This window comes from Larimichthys crocea, chromosome XXIII, assembly GCF_000972845.2.
Source record: "Larimichthys crocea isolate SSNF chromosome XXIII, L_crocea_2.0, whole genome shotgun sequence".
NCBI lineage: Eukaryota > Metazoa > Chordata > Actinopteri > Sciaenidae > Larimichthys > Larimichthys crocea.
In genome coordinates, this window is record NC_040033.1 from 10235765 (window position 1) to 10247953 (window position 12189).

The window sequence follows — 12189 nt, forward strand, 5'->3', positions numbered from 1 at the left end:
GCAGCCTCTCCCCGCCCAGGACACCTACAGGACAGCCATGCACACAGCGGGTCTCTGGCTACTCACTTTATATACGGTGAGGAAGTTCAGCCTCTAACTGTGCAAAAATATAACAGAAATAAAGTCACTTCTGGGTGTTAAGTGCGACCTAAAAATTAATTAAAAAAAAAAATTCAAATAAACATGTCCAAAAACTAGAAAATTTCTAAAGAAATTTTGAGTGTGCCTGACTCTGGCCCCATCGCCTCCATACATTATTACTGACACTACTCAGTAAATTCAGTATTAATACAACAAGAGTTGTTTTTTTCCTTCCTTCCCGCCTTCCGTTCGTCGTTTTTTTCCTTACTTCCTTCCTTCCTTTCGTCGTTTTTTTCCTTACTTCCTTCCTTACTTCCGCCCCTCCTTCCTTTTGTTGTTTTCCTTCCTTCCTTCCTTCGTCGTTTTTTCTTACTTCCTTTCATCATTTTTTCCTTCCTTCCTTCCTTCCCTCGTTGTTTTTTATTCCTTCCTTCCTTCCTTCGTCGTTTTTTCCGTCCTTCCTTCCTTTCTTCCTTCCTTCGTTTTTCTCCTTCCTTCCTTCGTTGTTTTTTTTCTTACTTCCTTTCATCATTTTTTTCCTTCCTTCCTTCCTTCCTTCCCTCGTTGTTTTTTATTCCTTCCTTTCCTTCCTTCCTTCCCTCGTCGTTTTTTCCGTCCTTCCTTCGTTTCTTCCTTCCTTCGTTTTTCTCCTTCCTTCCTTCCTTCGTCGTTTTTTTCTTCCTTCCTTTCATCGTGTTTTTCCTTCCTTCCTTCCTTCCTTCCTTTTTTTCTTCATTCCTTCCTTCCTTCCCTCATCGTTTTTTCCTTCCTTCCATCGTTTTTTTCCTTCCTTCCTTCCCTCGTCGTTTTTTCCTTCCTTCCTTCCTTCGTCGTTTTTTTGTTTGTTTGTTTCTAATATTTGCACTCCCGCGTTATCAACAACAGCAACTGCACCTACTAAGACCTCAACAATAAACATAAAGTAGATTTAATACCTCTCTGACATTGTAAACAAAAACTGAAACATCATAAGCTTCATAAAAGTAGAACTTATAGCAGAGTTGTTTAAGTGGATCACATTGGATCGTACAAGTGAAGTGGTCAGTCGGCGTATTGTATAACATCAAGATTATATTACTTGAATAGGTGTACTTATTTTGCATAACTGGATGTTACAATAAAACTTTATTTACCATGCAATATACTGCAGGAGATAGTGTCATCTCAACATAAACTAATCTTACTGTATACTATAATTTCAACTATCATATATCATAAAGACACTATAGAAGAAATCTAATATTTCCTCTAAGAGGAAATGGGACAGACTGGTCAATAATTAAACACAGTCTCAATAGTTTTGTATTTCACCTGTGACAAAGAAACAAAGACACATTTGGCTTTACTCCCAATTAGTTTTCTGCTCCGTTTCCAGCAGCAGTGTGCAGTACACCGTGTGCAGCTCCTACCAGCTTCATCCACAACAAAACTAAATCCTGACATAATAGAATAAATTGTAACACTCTTACAGTCCGGTCAGATTATTTAATTTTGTTGAGGCAGTTCAGCTTTAATAATGAAAAGTTAAATCACAAAATATTTGTATAAATAATAATGACAATAATCACATTTTCATTTCATAGAATAAATTTATTGACCTCTTTTCAGACAATGATTAATCAGGAAAATAACTGGCAGACTAATTAATAATGAAAACGACAGTTTGCGGCAATATTAAGGATTCTATCAGGACATCTTGTTGGTCACCAATTTTGGGAGGTATATAATTTACAGGACATTGCTTAAATCAGTCCAGGACAGAGCTGGAAGATAATATATCAAATATATGTATGTGGTTTGAAAAAGAGACACCGGATTTTTCTATTTACAGTTTAATGCACAGTTCATGTTTCAGCCATTCCTGCCGATTACACGCACACACACACGCACGCACGCACACACAAAAAGATGATTTATCATGATCAAATTTTCATATTTGACTTACCGATTCTACAATGTTTATTGGAAAACACAAAAATCCAAAAAGATATGTAAAACATGGCCTAATCTACAAGGCACTTGTGCAAAAAAAATTATGTGTGCAAACATGTAAATAAAGAAAATATCTGTTTTAAATAATATTGATTCACTTCCTTGAATAAAACAAAACTAAAAAGTATTTACAGTAGCTCATCTAGTGTGGCTTTAGGCTCGTCTGAAGGCACATCAGGAAAGAGTTTTCTGAAATCCAATGCCACTATTAAAGAAGAAAAGAAGCCAGCCAAAGGACAGCTGACAACAGCACCCTACAGAAATAGAAACCTGCTGCTCCGTGTGTGGCCGACTCAGATTTGATTTGTCCTCGCAGCAGTCAGTCCACAGCTTTAAAAAAAAACAAAAAAAAACAACAACATCCTGGCATCTGATGCCCCACCACAGGCTTTGGGACATGTAACCCCAGGCAACACATTGCATGTCAGGGGTCTGGGGATGTCCACATGGCAACGTCACTGGATACCAGAGATTTCCTCAGAGGTACTTCACTGCTGCAGTTTCCTCCACGTGGAGCATCACTGTGGTGCTGCTGTGCGATTAGCCAAAGCAAAGTTCTGCTGCAACACCACCAGAGAGCTACGGAGCTGTGAGGAGAAGAAAAGCTGACTCAGTGGCTGATATGATACTATAGACATGGGAAGTAGAGGCCCTGAGGGGGATGCAGCACCCCATAAAAATCAGGCATAATAAACTTTCAGAACTTTCCTTTTTTACTGGGATTTACTGTATGTGCGTTGTGCACCAGTATCTGTGTTTATCAATAATATGTATCACACATTGAGGTGTTCTAGTGAGTTTGGAGTGTCCCACTGACCAGAGACATTAGGACACAGACCCAGAGAGTTCAACTCTGCCAGCTACAGCTGAAGTACATAAAAGGTAACTGCAATTACTGTCATGTGCGGTGACATATATAGGCCATTAGTACAACAGGATGTGTGATCTATTTTTGAGTTTTGAAAGTATTGTGCTCTCCTGGCCTTGATTCTCCATTTACAACAGTGTCAAGAGGTGTCTTATATGAACAGGTACAATGATGATTAAATAAGCTTCGGTAGATCTGTAGTTTTCTATATGCAAAAGCAGTGAATGCTGCACATCAATTTATGTGACATCATTGAATATACTAAGTTTCTCTCGGCACCATGGCTACAACCAACAGCCGATTAGCTTAGTTCAGCATAAAACTGGTTGCCAGTGCAGATTCAAGGAAGTAACTATTCTCAAGCCAAGACCAGTGACTTCCTGGAAAAGTTAATCCAGCAAATAACCAACTCTAAATAAGGCAATTCACCATTAATTATTTATATCCAAAGCACCAAGATAAGGTGTGCAAAAGTCCACGATGAACTGCACTGTTTTACACAAACCAGTGCAGAGCATCTCTACAATTATAGACAGGTCGAAGATACAATCAGACATCTTGTTTATGTAGTGTATTAAACAGCCCGTCCTACCTGTTCTAAAAGGTTGATGGAGTCCTGCAGTACAGTTTTTAGCAGCTGCATATCCTCTCCAGTCCTAAACCCCGGTCCCTGCCTGGGATTAAACTCAGAGGCCAAGCTGCCAAACGACAGAAAGAAAGTAATTGATCTCATGTGTAAAATATTATGATCACATTTGCTACGTAAAAGGCAGCAGAAGACACAAAAATGGAGACAGAAACAAAGTGAAGGGTAGAGGGCTAAGAGTGGAGGAGCACTGGTGCAAGGCTGACAAACAGGCACTTTCAACATTGTGAGTCATTAGGATAAGAGCTCTCCTGCATGTGGGCTGCTTAAATGACACAGACTAAAAAAAAAGTGGAGGACAGCTAACCTCCTTCCCCCTCTTCATCCACACTCAGACTTCTGCTTTCTGAGTAATCATGGCAGCTGCTGATACAGTTACTGTCTGATAGACAAGGAAAGATCTAAATATGCATGTTGCAAAGGAGCAGATAGTTATCCGACCTGGCCTCACTCCTCTCCCTCAGCCGGTGCTTTGTGCTCAGGTACATGCGGTGGGCGACGTCCTCCATGGCCCACAACTTTAAAAACAGACCCAGATTCATCAACGTCAGGATCAGCAAACTGAAAGAGACGGAAAAGCACCAGGGTTTAAGCTGACCATTGATGCACTCAGTGGCACGAAAAGAGGCAAAAGGTTTGAGGAACCGTGACGACGACATAATGACTTTCATCCGAGGCACTTTGTCAGATCGGATAACAAAAAGGCATCCAGAAGGTACAGGCACAATTTGTCCATACACAGTACAAAACACATTGTTTCACAGGTGTGTTTCCACATCAACTTACATGACACTCATCCCAGCCACTATTGTTGTGGTGCTCCATCTGTGCGGGCCTTTCATCTCTATTGGGCCTGAAACACACACAGACATACATACATACATAAATTATTGATTTAAAAACCAAAACAACATGGCTGGGTTGCTGCTAATATGAGTTTAACACTGCTTTGCAACAGCTTGAGATAATATTAACATACTGAAATGATGCCTCTGATTTTCAGCAGTTATAGCAGCAGCTGTTGTATGCAGACTGCATAATAAACCTTTGATTTGAAGTTCAAGCTTTGGGAAAAGCCACACAATTAAATCATTTTAATCTCTATTCATTCATCATATACATATAATGTCAGGTACCTATGTTGCCATCTCTGTGCTGTTCAGGGTCTTGCCCGTACTGCTTGTTGGGCTTCATGTGCTCTGGCATGGTGCGGCTGTAAGTCCGCCTCCTTCTTCGAAGTCCACTAATCTTTCCGGTGTCCCCACCTCCTTGATTCATCTCTGCTTCCTCCTCTAGCAGTTCTGCTTCTGTTGAGTATCAACACAAGACCAGAGAGTCAACAGGAAATACAGTGGTCCCTCGTTTATCGCGGGGATACGTTCTAAAAATAACCCGCAATAAACGAAATCCGCGAAGTAAGTTTTACAATTATTATACATGTTTTAAGGCCGTAAAACCCCTAACCACACACTTTTATACACCTTTATACACGCATTTACACGCATTTACACGCAAGCGAAAAGTTAACCACGTTATAGCAAGGGACGACTGTATAGGACAGAATGTGAGAAGGGTCAAGACAGTAAAAAACACAATGTCGTACAAGTGTCCATGTATGTGGACGCTGATTTATTAAACAAATATTAAAGTGAAAAACATGGCTGCTTAATAAATAACTATAAAAGACAAGAACCATAATTGATGAAGGGTTTCTGCTCAAACTCAGCACACTGAGTGCTTCAAATGGCTGATAAATGCAAGCTGATGCAAGCCAAACTGTCCATTATATTCCTCTTGTACTTCCTTACAAATGCAGCTGTAACATGATCCCTGCACAGCCTGATGTGTGTTGGAGGAAACTGTTTATAACAGATCAGAGATTAAATAAACCACAGGCTAAGGAAAGAAGACAGGAACGTGCTCTTTTCTGCCTCCACGGCTTGTGTGAACAGAGCTTTCTACTTACCCAGCTGCTTGAAATAATCTTCTATGCCGCTCCAGGAGTTTTTGGTGATGAAGGATTTGACCAGGCCCCATGGCTGCTTCTTGTATTTCACGTCGGTAAATACCCTGGCAGCACAACAAAACTTTTAGATGGCACTATCGCAAATATTAAAAGCCAAACGGACACAATCATAACACCTTACTTTAGTCGGCACTTCCGCTTCGAGTTACGCGTGATGCAGTATCGATTTTGAGTGTAGAAGTAATCGTGATAGGGAACGTCGTGGGTGTACACCTCAGATTCCACGAGGTAATACTGACCATCCCTGGACTCTTTGTACAGCGTCTGAGAGGTAATTAAAAGCACAAATAAGCCACAATTCATCTATTCAAATGTGCATACACAGATCGCACAGAGGTGAACACACCTGGTACTCTGTAGCAGTGGAGAACTTGCCAATCAGAGGGTTGCTGATTGTTATTGTGTAGTTCAGATTCCTCTTCATGTTGCCCGAGGCGTCTTTTTGCCAGGCAGTAAAGCTAGCGTCTGATAACACAGAGAGCAACATGAATGCTTTTATAAGCTAGAACTGGTAGATGAGTTAGTTTCAGGAGTGGCTGACAATACTTTGATTTATTTTATGGTTTATTGAGTGTCCATAAAGATGTCACATACAGATAAGCAATGCAAAACCTACTGGTGATCTTCCTGATGTTCATGAACCTGCGGATGAAGCTGGAGTCGTTAAAGAGCAGGTCAAACATCCTGTTAGCGCTGATGTGGAAGACCTTGTTGAGATAAAGTCGACCATGTCCCTCCGAAGAACCCACTCGCTCCTCTATTGATGAGGCAAAAAAAAAGATAATATAAAATATTAAACCACCAACTACAAAAACACATGAACACAAGCATCCTCTTCTTGTGCCCGAATTGTGTCCTCTTACCATCCTCGACGCTTTCTGAACCGCTCTGCTCAGACACACCATTCTCATTGGCGTTGAGGTCAAGAGAAAGCAAGGAGCGCTTGGAAACCCGTTCTGAGGCTTGGCGGTCCAGCGAGGGAACAGGACTGCGTCTCGGAGTAGGGGTGTTACGAGACTCCTCCTGTTGGAGGGCATTGCAAAAACACGGAGGTGTAAATGTTTTATACGAGCACAGAACATGCAATGAAATAAAAATTTAAAAATACCATGTTTGCAGAGCTCTGTGAGCCGAGAGGGGAAGGCAAGTCCTCCCCTTGGGGCGTGGAGGCCTCTAAGGGCCCATGCTCCAACCCAGGGAGGCGAAAGGAGGGGTTTCGCTCCAGCCTCCCTAGACCATCATCACCACCAGCTCTCACAGTCAGGCTGCAAACAAACAAGACAAACGGTGTCAAATTACATCCTACTGTGATTACCTGTGAGGACGGCTGAGGTGCATGTGGCGGAGACTTCCTACCCGCTCTGCATGCTCGATTCTGTTGATATCTGTAAGCTCTCCATCTCTTCATTGCTCAGCCCCAGGTCATACCCATAATGCTGTTTAACCATCTGAAACAACTCCGGGTTGGTCATAGGCTGAAAGCAGGAAAAGGAAACACAAGAGAGGAGAAGTTTATGGACGCGTTAACCACAGGACGTTTGGAAATCAGCTCCTCTTCCTCTCGTCTCTTTGACAGACAGACACCAGAATGTGAACAAAGAGAATTGTTTGCAGGTAACCTTGAAACATGTAGCCTCCACACCGTATAATTTAACCTCAACTCCCTGGGTGACAACCAACCTACAAACCTTATTGTTTGTAGGTTTAACCCTTGACAGCCAGGAGGAGCTTCAATCTTAGAAATAACACCAAAGAAATTATGAATATCCGAAAGAACAGAAAATAACACATCTGCAGGCACCTGTGCTCAGAGGAAATAAGCAGTTTTGACATGACACAAGATCAAAAAGTTTAAAATAATTTGGCCTGTTTATTCTAAAGGGGATATTAAGACGGTGTTTTGGTAAATGGCACCGCGTACGATGTTCTAGCGCATTTAAAACCGAGGAGAAATTAAAGAATTTAGTACTTAACTTACTTGTGAGAGGACATTTCCCCGCAGCTGTGAGCTTTAACCGGCTGTCAGACAGTGATCTATAACCGGGACGCACCGCGCACTCACATTCAGGAAGTCCTGGATTTGAGCGTAAAGACGCGCCGCCCACATTTACTCCGTAATAAAAAAAGGTAAATAAAAAGCTCCTTCTACATGTCGAAAGTCCGGTTCACCGTCTGCTCAGACTCCCAGGCTTTGTTTTTTGGAGCGATTTCGTTCGCAGTTTTAGCTCGGAGACAAGTGCGCACCGTGCTATCAGGAGCAGCATGTAAATAAGCCCTCATGGCCACACCTGGAGAGGTCAATGAACTTTTGACGGTGATGTTTTCATACAGGTGTTTGTGCTCCAGATCCCAGGAGAGTCAGCCCCCTGCGGGTAGGCTGCCATAGCGCCTGTCTAAAAGAGTGTGGGGATGTTTGATGTTATTTGCTGCTTCAGTGTTTTTGATGTAAAGTGTCTTAGTATCCAGAAAAAAATAAAAAATGTATTATTATTATTATTATTATTATTATTATTTAAAAAACTAGAAATAAAAGTTTATATAGAAATAAGAAACATTAAATTAATCTGTTGAAATGTAGGAATATTTGTGACAAAATGTCCAGAAATCAGCGCAACTGAGAATGACATTGCCGGTATCCTACCTGCCATAACAACTTTTTTATTATTATTTTTTTTTTATCTGAGCCTGTTTGCAGTTTGCACAGTGAAGCGAGCACACTTACACTTTCTTTAGACAATTACACTTCTCTAATCTATTATCTATTTATAGTACAAAGAGTTGAGTCAAGACTATTCTTAAAACGGTGTCTGAGCTGAGCTCTGGGGAGTCTATTTTTAAACCTACATGTTGGTAAATTATTCCAAACAAAGCGCCTCAGTGTGTGAAACAATGAACAAGAGGTTTCTGTTGGACTCAATGACCAAACCTGCTGTGCTGCTTTGTGCAGATCTTTAACCTACATGCAATGACAGAACAGCACTGATAACTGACTGACTGACTGTGGCCTGGGGCAGTTTGATTGAACTCTGGACTGATTAGATAAGTGCTGCAAAAATGAGGTAAAGTCACAAACCTGCTGGAGACATTTAGTCACAGAAGTCAAGTTATTAAAGAAAGTGTGTGTTTGTGGTACGTATGATTCTTGTGAACTGTTTTTTGTTGTTGAAACATGAACACTGGTTACTCCCACATGAAGAATGTACTGATGTGTCTGTAGTTAGGTGACAGGTAAATGGAGCAGGGCCTTACCTTGTCCAACAGTGTGTTTTGCCACATGCGGAAAATACCCTGGTAACTTTTCTCTCTTGCAGAGAAAGAAGTGAAGAAGAGCTGAGTGGGAAGATACAAAAGGACGTACAGTAAATATAATGATTATGTGTTTATCAAATGTGGGAAAAAAAAGCTCAGCTCTCTTCTAAACACAGTATACCTTATCTGAGCCTGTGCAGATCTGGATGGCGTTGGGAATCAGCCGAGCTGTTTTCTCTCTGCTCATGTTGAGAATGTCTTTAAGAGACAGTGTGATCTATAAGGAAGGTTGCAGTAGTTATAAAGAAATAAATCCATTACATCATCAGATAGATCCTCCTCTGTGGCAACATTTTGTAATGACTTTTAACAACTGCCAAGAAGAGGTGTAAATACACTGCTCACGGTGAGCTCATCAGACTTTGTTGCTTTATCACTGAAGATGCCGCAAATGTAGCAATTAGTGTTCATCTTTCCTAATGTAGCTTCTCTGAAACTGTTGCACATGATTGCAAACTAGGATTTCTTGCCATTCTTTAGGAACTGTTTCATTTATTTATGGTATATTTTGTTTCTTTATTTGTGGGAATACCTCAAATCTTGTGTTTTAAGGTGGATTTTTGCTTTATGCACACTGTACTAGACTTGAATATATTCCTCTCCCACTCTTCACACGAGAAACATGTGGGCACAAACATACCCAAATGCATTTTACTCGGTAAATGGTTAACCAAAAATAATAAACTGTTAAAAAAAAAGGGGAAGAGTGCAAATGGTTAGCTATATGAAAACATAATCCTGCACTATATTTTGTTTGGCTATGCTACACCTTCCTCTTCCACTTTGTCCCACTCCACTGTCTTGTTACCTTTGTACCCCGAAACACGTTGCTGTAGAAGCAGAGCAAGTTCTCTGAGAGGTAGAGGCGTCCCTGAAGGAGGATGTCCCTCTGGAGGGCACACGGGTAGTCTGAGGGAAAACCATACATACAAATGAGTTTGCCTGTGGGTGTTCTTTGACGCAATGCATCTGTAAAACATGTCACTGATAGTGAGATGTTGTGATAGTGTGATTCACCTTCTTTCAGTTCAGGCAAGATGCAGACAATATGTGACCACTTATAGTTCAGTTTTTATTATTAATATAACCTGATCTTTTTCTGCAGAGGTTTTTAAATTCTAGTTCTAATCTTGGTGAAAACTGTATCATGAGATTCAGTCTCAATTTGTGAGTCTCCCATGTTAAAGAGCTGCTCACCCTGTACCGATTCCTTTAATATAGTTGTCACTCGTGTTATTTGTTAGTTTAAATACTTTTTCAGAGGCATTTCCACTTTAAAATAACAAAATTTAAAATAAAACATGACTATTGTGTTTTTAATGAATAAAAAAAAAAAAAGATCAAGCAATTCAAAAAATGGAAAATTAAAATGCTGTCATCATCAACCTAAATAATCAAATAAACATCTGGATCATGGACTATCATCACTATGAGAAGCAGTCTTTGTAACTCACCCAATATGAATCTCTCTGTCTCTGGCACTTCTTTGAACAACTTCTTAAATTCATCAAGCCTCTGTTTGTAAGTCGGCAGAGGAGTTTGAGGTGCCGCGAGACACTGTCCCTGTGGGTCAGAGCTCTGATGGAGGAGATGCGAACATTTCTTCTTGAATAAGAGGCAGACGTTAATGCAGTTTTTTTTTTTTTTTTTGTAAAATCACAGCAGATTTGTTTCTGTCTTTGTGCAAGAAAGAATATAAATGATAACTGGCCAAACTTCTGAGGTTAAAAGAAGTGGACAGACTAAGACAGAGAGAAGAGGCATCTCCTTTGAGTCTGAGCAGATGATAAACAGCATTATAGGCCTTTTGGGCTTTGCATCAGAGACAGCGGTAATCCCACTTGTGTGAGGTTAAACATAGAGTAATGAATCTGACCCACAAGAGGGCAGTCAAACATTTTCCACCTCATATTTTATGATATAGAACACAGCAGGACCTCTTTTTGTATGAGAAAACCACTAGTAAGAAGCTTTATAGTGTTTTTTTCTTTACCTCTTCTTCATCAGTGCTCCACCTGACATCCACCAGGGATGTTGACTCATCTGTGATATCATCACTGCCCACTCCGGACCGGGTGGATACCTGGTCCATCTGATCTTCTTCACGGCTCCAATAAAAAGATACAGTGAAACTCCTTAAACTCTGCTGCAGATTGACATTATAAACACTACAACCTTTTCACTGGAGAGATTTTAATTAAAAAATAAAATAAAAAACGAATTAACTTTTTGAGAGTTGAACTTTTAAGAACATGATCTGAACATCGGCTTAAATGTCATCAAACACGGATATCCAGCAGCGCCACAAGGGAGGTTATTATCACTGCAACAGAACTGGTTTGACTAGGAGAACGACGCTGGGGGGAAGTGTAGTCATGCCAATGAGCAGAAACTTAAATGGCTTTAAACCGACTTTCTTTTGTTAGATGGGAAAGCATCGAGAATAGGACGGATCTGTGTCACAAATTCAAAAACATTTACAGACATTTTAAGAAATTTGCCTACCCAGTTCCATCATGGCACAGACTTCTAAACTATGTCCGATTATGTTGGTTGATATAAACCGTCAATCGACCACAGATGTCAAGACTTGTTAAACAAAATCAAGATGGTGAAATCTTACTATCAGGTTTTCTAATGCGGTCCGACATGTGCCTTAATACTTTTACGCACAGCGACGTGAGCGCACAGGTGTGCTGCGTGTCTCCACATGCGGGTACACCTGAGACAAAATTGTTGCTGTCAGTCACTTACCTGGCACGGAGTGGACCCAGGATGTCTGTCCTCTCTGAACACGAACTGTGACTTGAGTTCATGAAACTAGTTGAGCAGAAAAACACCCAAGTTTGTCGCACGCACCTCTGGAGCTCTGCTTAAGGAGTGAAACGCTAACGCGCCTTGTTGCAGGTGCATCATACCTTAAGGGAGTTGTCATCTGATTGATGACGCTCATTGGTCTCCACATAATTAGTCAAGGCTTCCAAAGTGACCTCTCCTTTCATTTATCTATGATTTATTCAAGTAGATTCCAGTTATAGTCGTGTACTTTTACATTCCAGGTACTCAGCCGAGAAGACTGCTGCACTGTTGTTTTCTTTCATGGAGTTTAAAGTTTGTTTTATTGAAGTAACAACAGTTCATCATCACTTTTGTTAATTGCATTTACTAAATTAAGCTGTGACCTTTAAAAAGAACATTAATTAGTAATTAAAAGTAATTAAGTGGTTAAAATAATTTCTATGTGCAAAGCATCCTCAGGGCATGGTG

General features: G+C 40.6%; 1 protein-coding gene across 2 annotated transcripts; it reads right to left on the reverse strand.

The window, feature by feature from the left end:
- Positions 1-1827: 1827 nt before the first annotated feature.
- Positions 1828-11845, reverse strand: gramd1c (GRAM domain containing 1c). Of its 2 annotated transcripts, none has more exons than XM_019273669.2 (18): positions 11677-11845; positions 10916-11030; positions 10377-10524; positions 9731-9831; positions 9044-9139; positions 8863-8943; positions 6970-7088; positions 6722-6878; positions 6477-6636; positions 6230-6370; positions 5960-6078; positions 5735-5877; positions 5554-5657; positions 4724-4894; positions 4374-4440; positions 4029-4148; positions 3534-3639; positions 1828-2660 (listed from the first exon to the last, which is right to left on the reverse strand). In XM_019273669.2, the coding sequence occupies exons 1-18, from the start codon at positions 11736-11738 to the stop codon at positions 2592-2594; spliced, it is 2079 nt and encodes a 692-aa protein (XP_019129214.2). In that variant the 5' UTR covers positions 11739-11845; the 3' UTR covers positions 1828-2591. The 2 variants fall into 2 exon arrangements, with proteins under 2 accessions (XP_019129214.2, XP_010748458.3); XM_010750156.3 differs by having other exon boundaries at positions 10377-10500; positions 11677-11844.
- Positions 11846-12189: the final 344 nt, after the last annotated feature.

Coding starts and splice junctions, on each gene's coding strand:
- gramd1c (XM_019273669.2), bottom strand. CDS start 11,738: ATGAACTCAAGTCACAGTTCGTGTTCAGAGAGGACAGACATCCTGGGT. Junction 6,371..6,476: donor TTCAGAAAGCGTCGAGGATG/GTAAGAGGACAC, acceptor CCTCATCAATAG/AGGAGCGAGTGGGTTCTTCG. Junction 2,661..3,533: donor CCATCAACCTTTTAGAACAG/GTAGGACGGGCT, acceptor TTCTCCTCACAG/CTCCGTAGCTCTCTGGTGGT.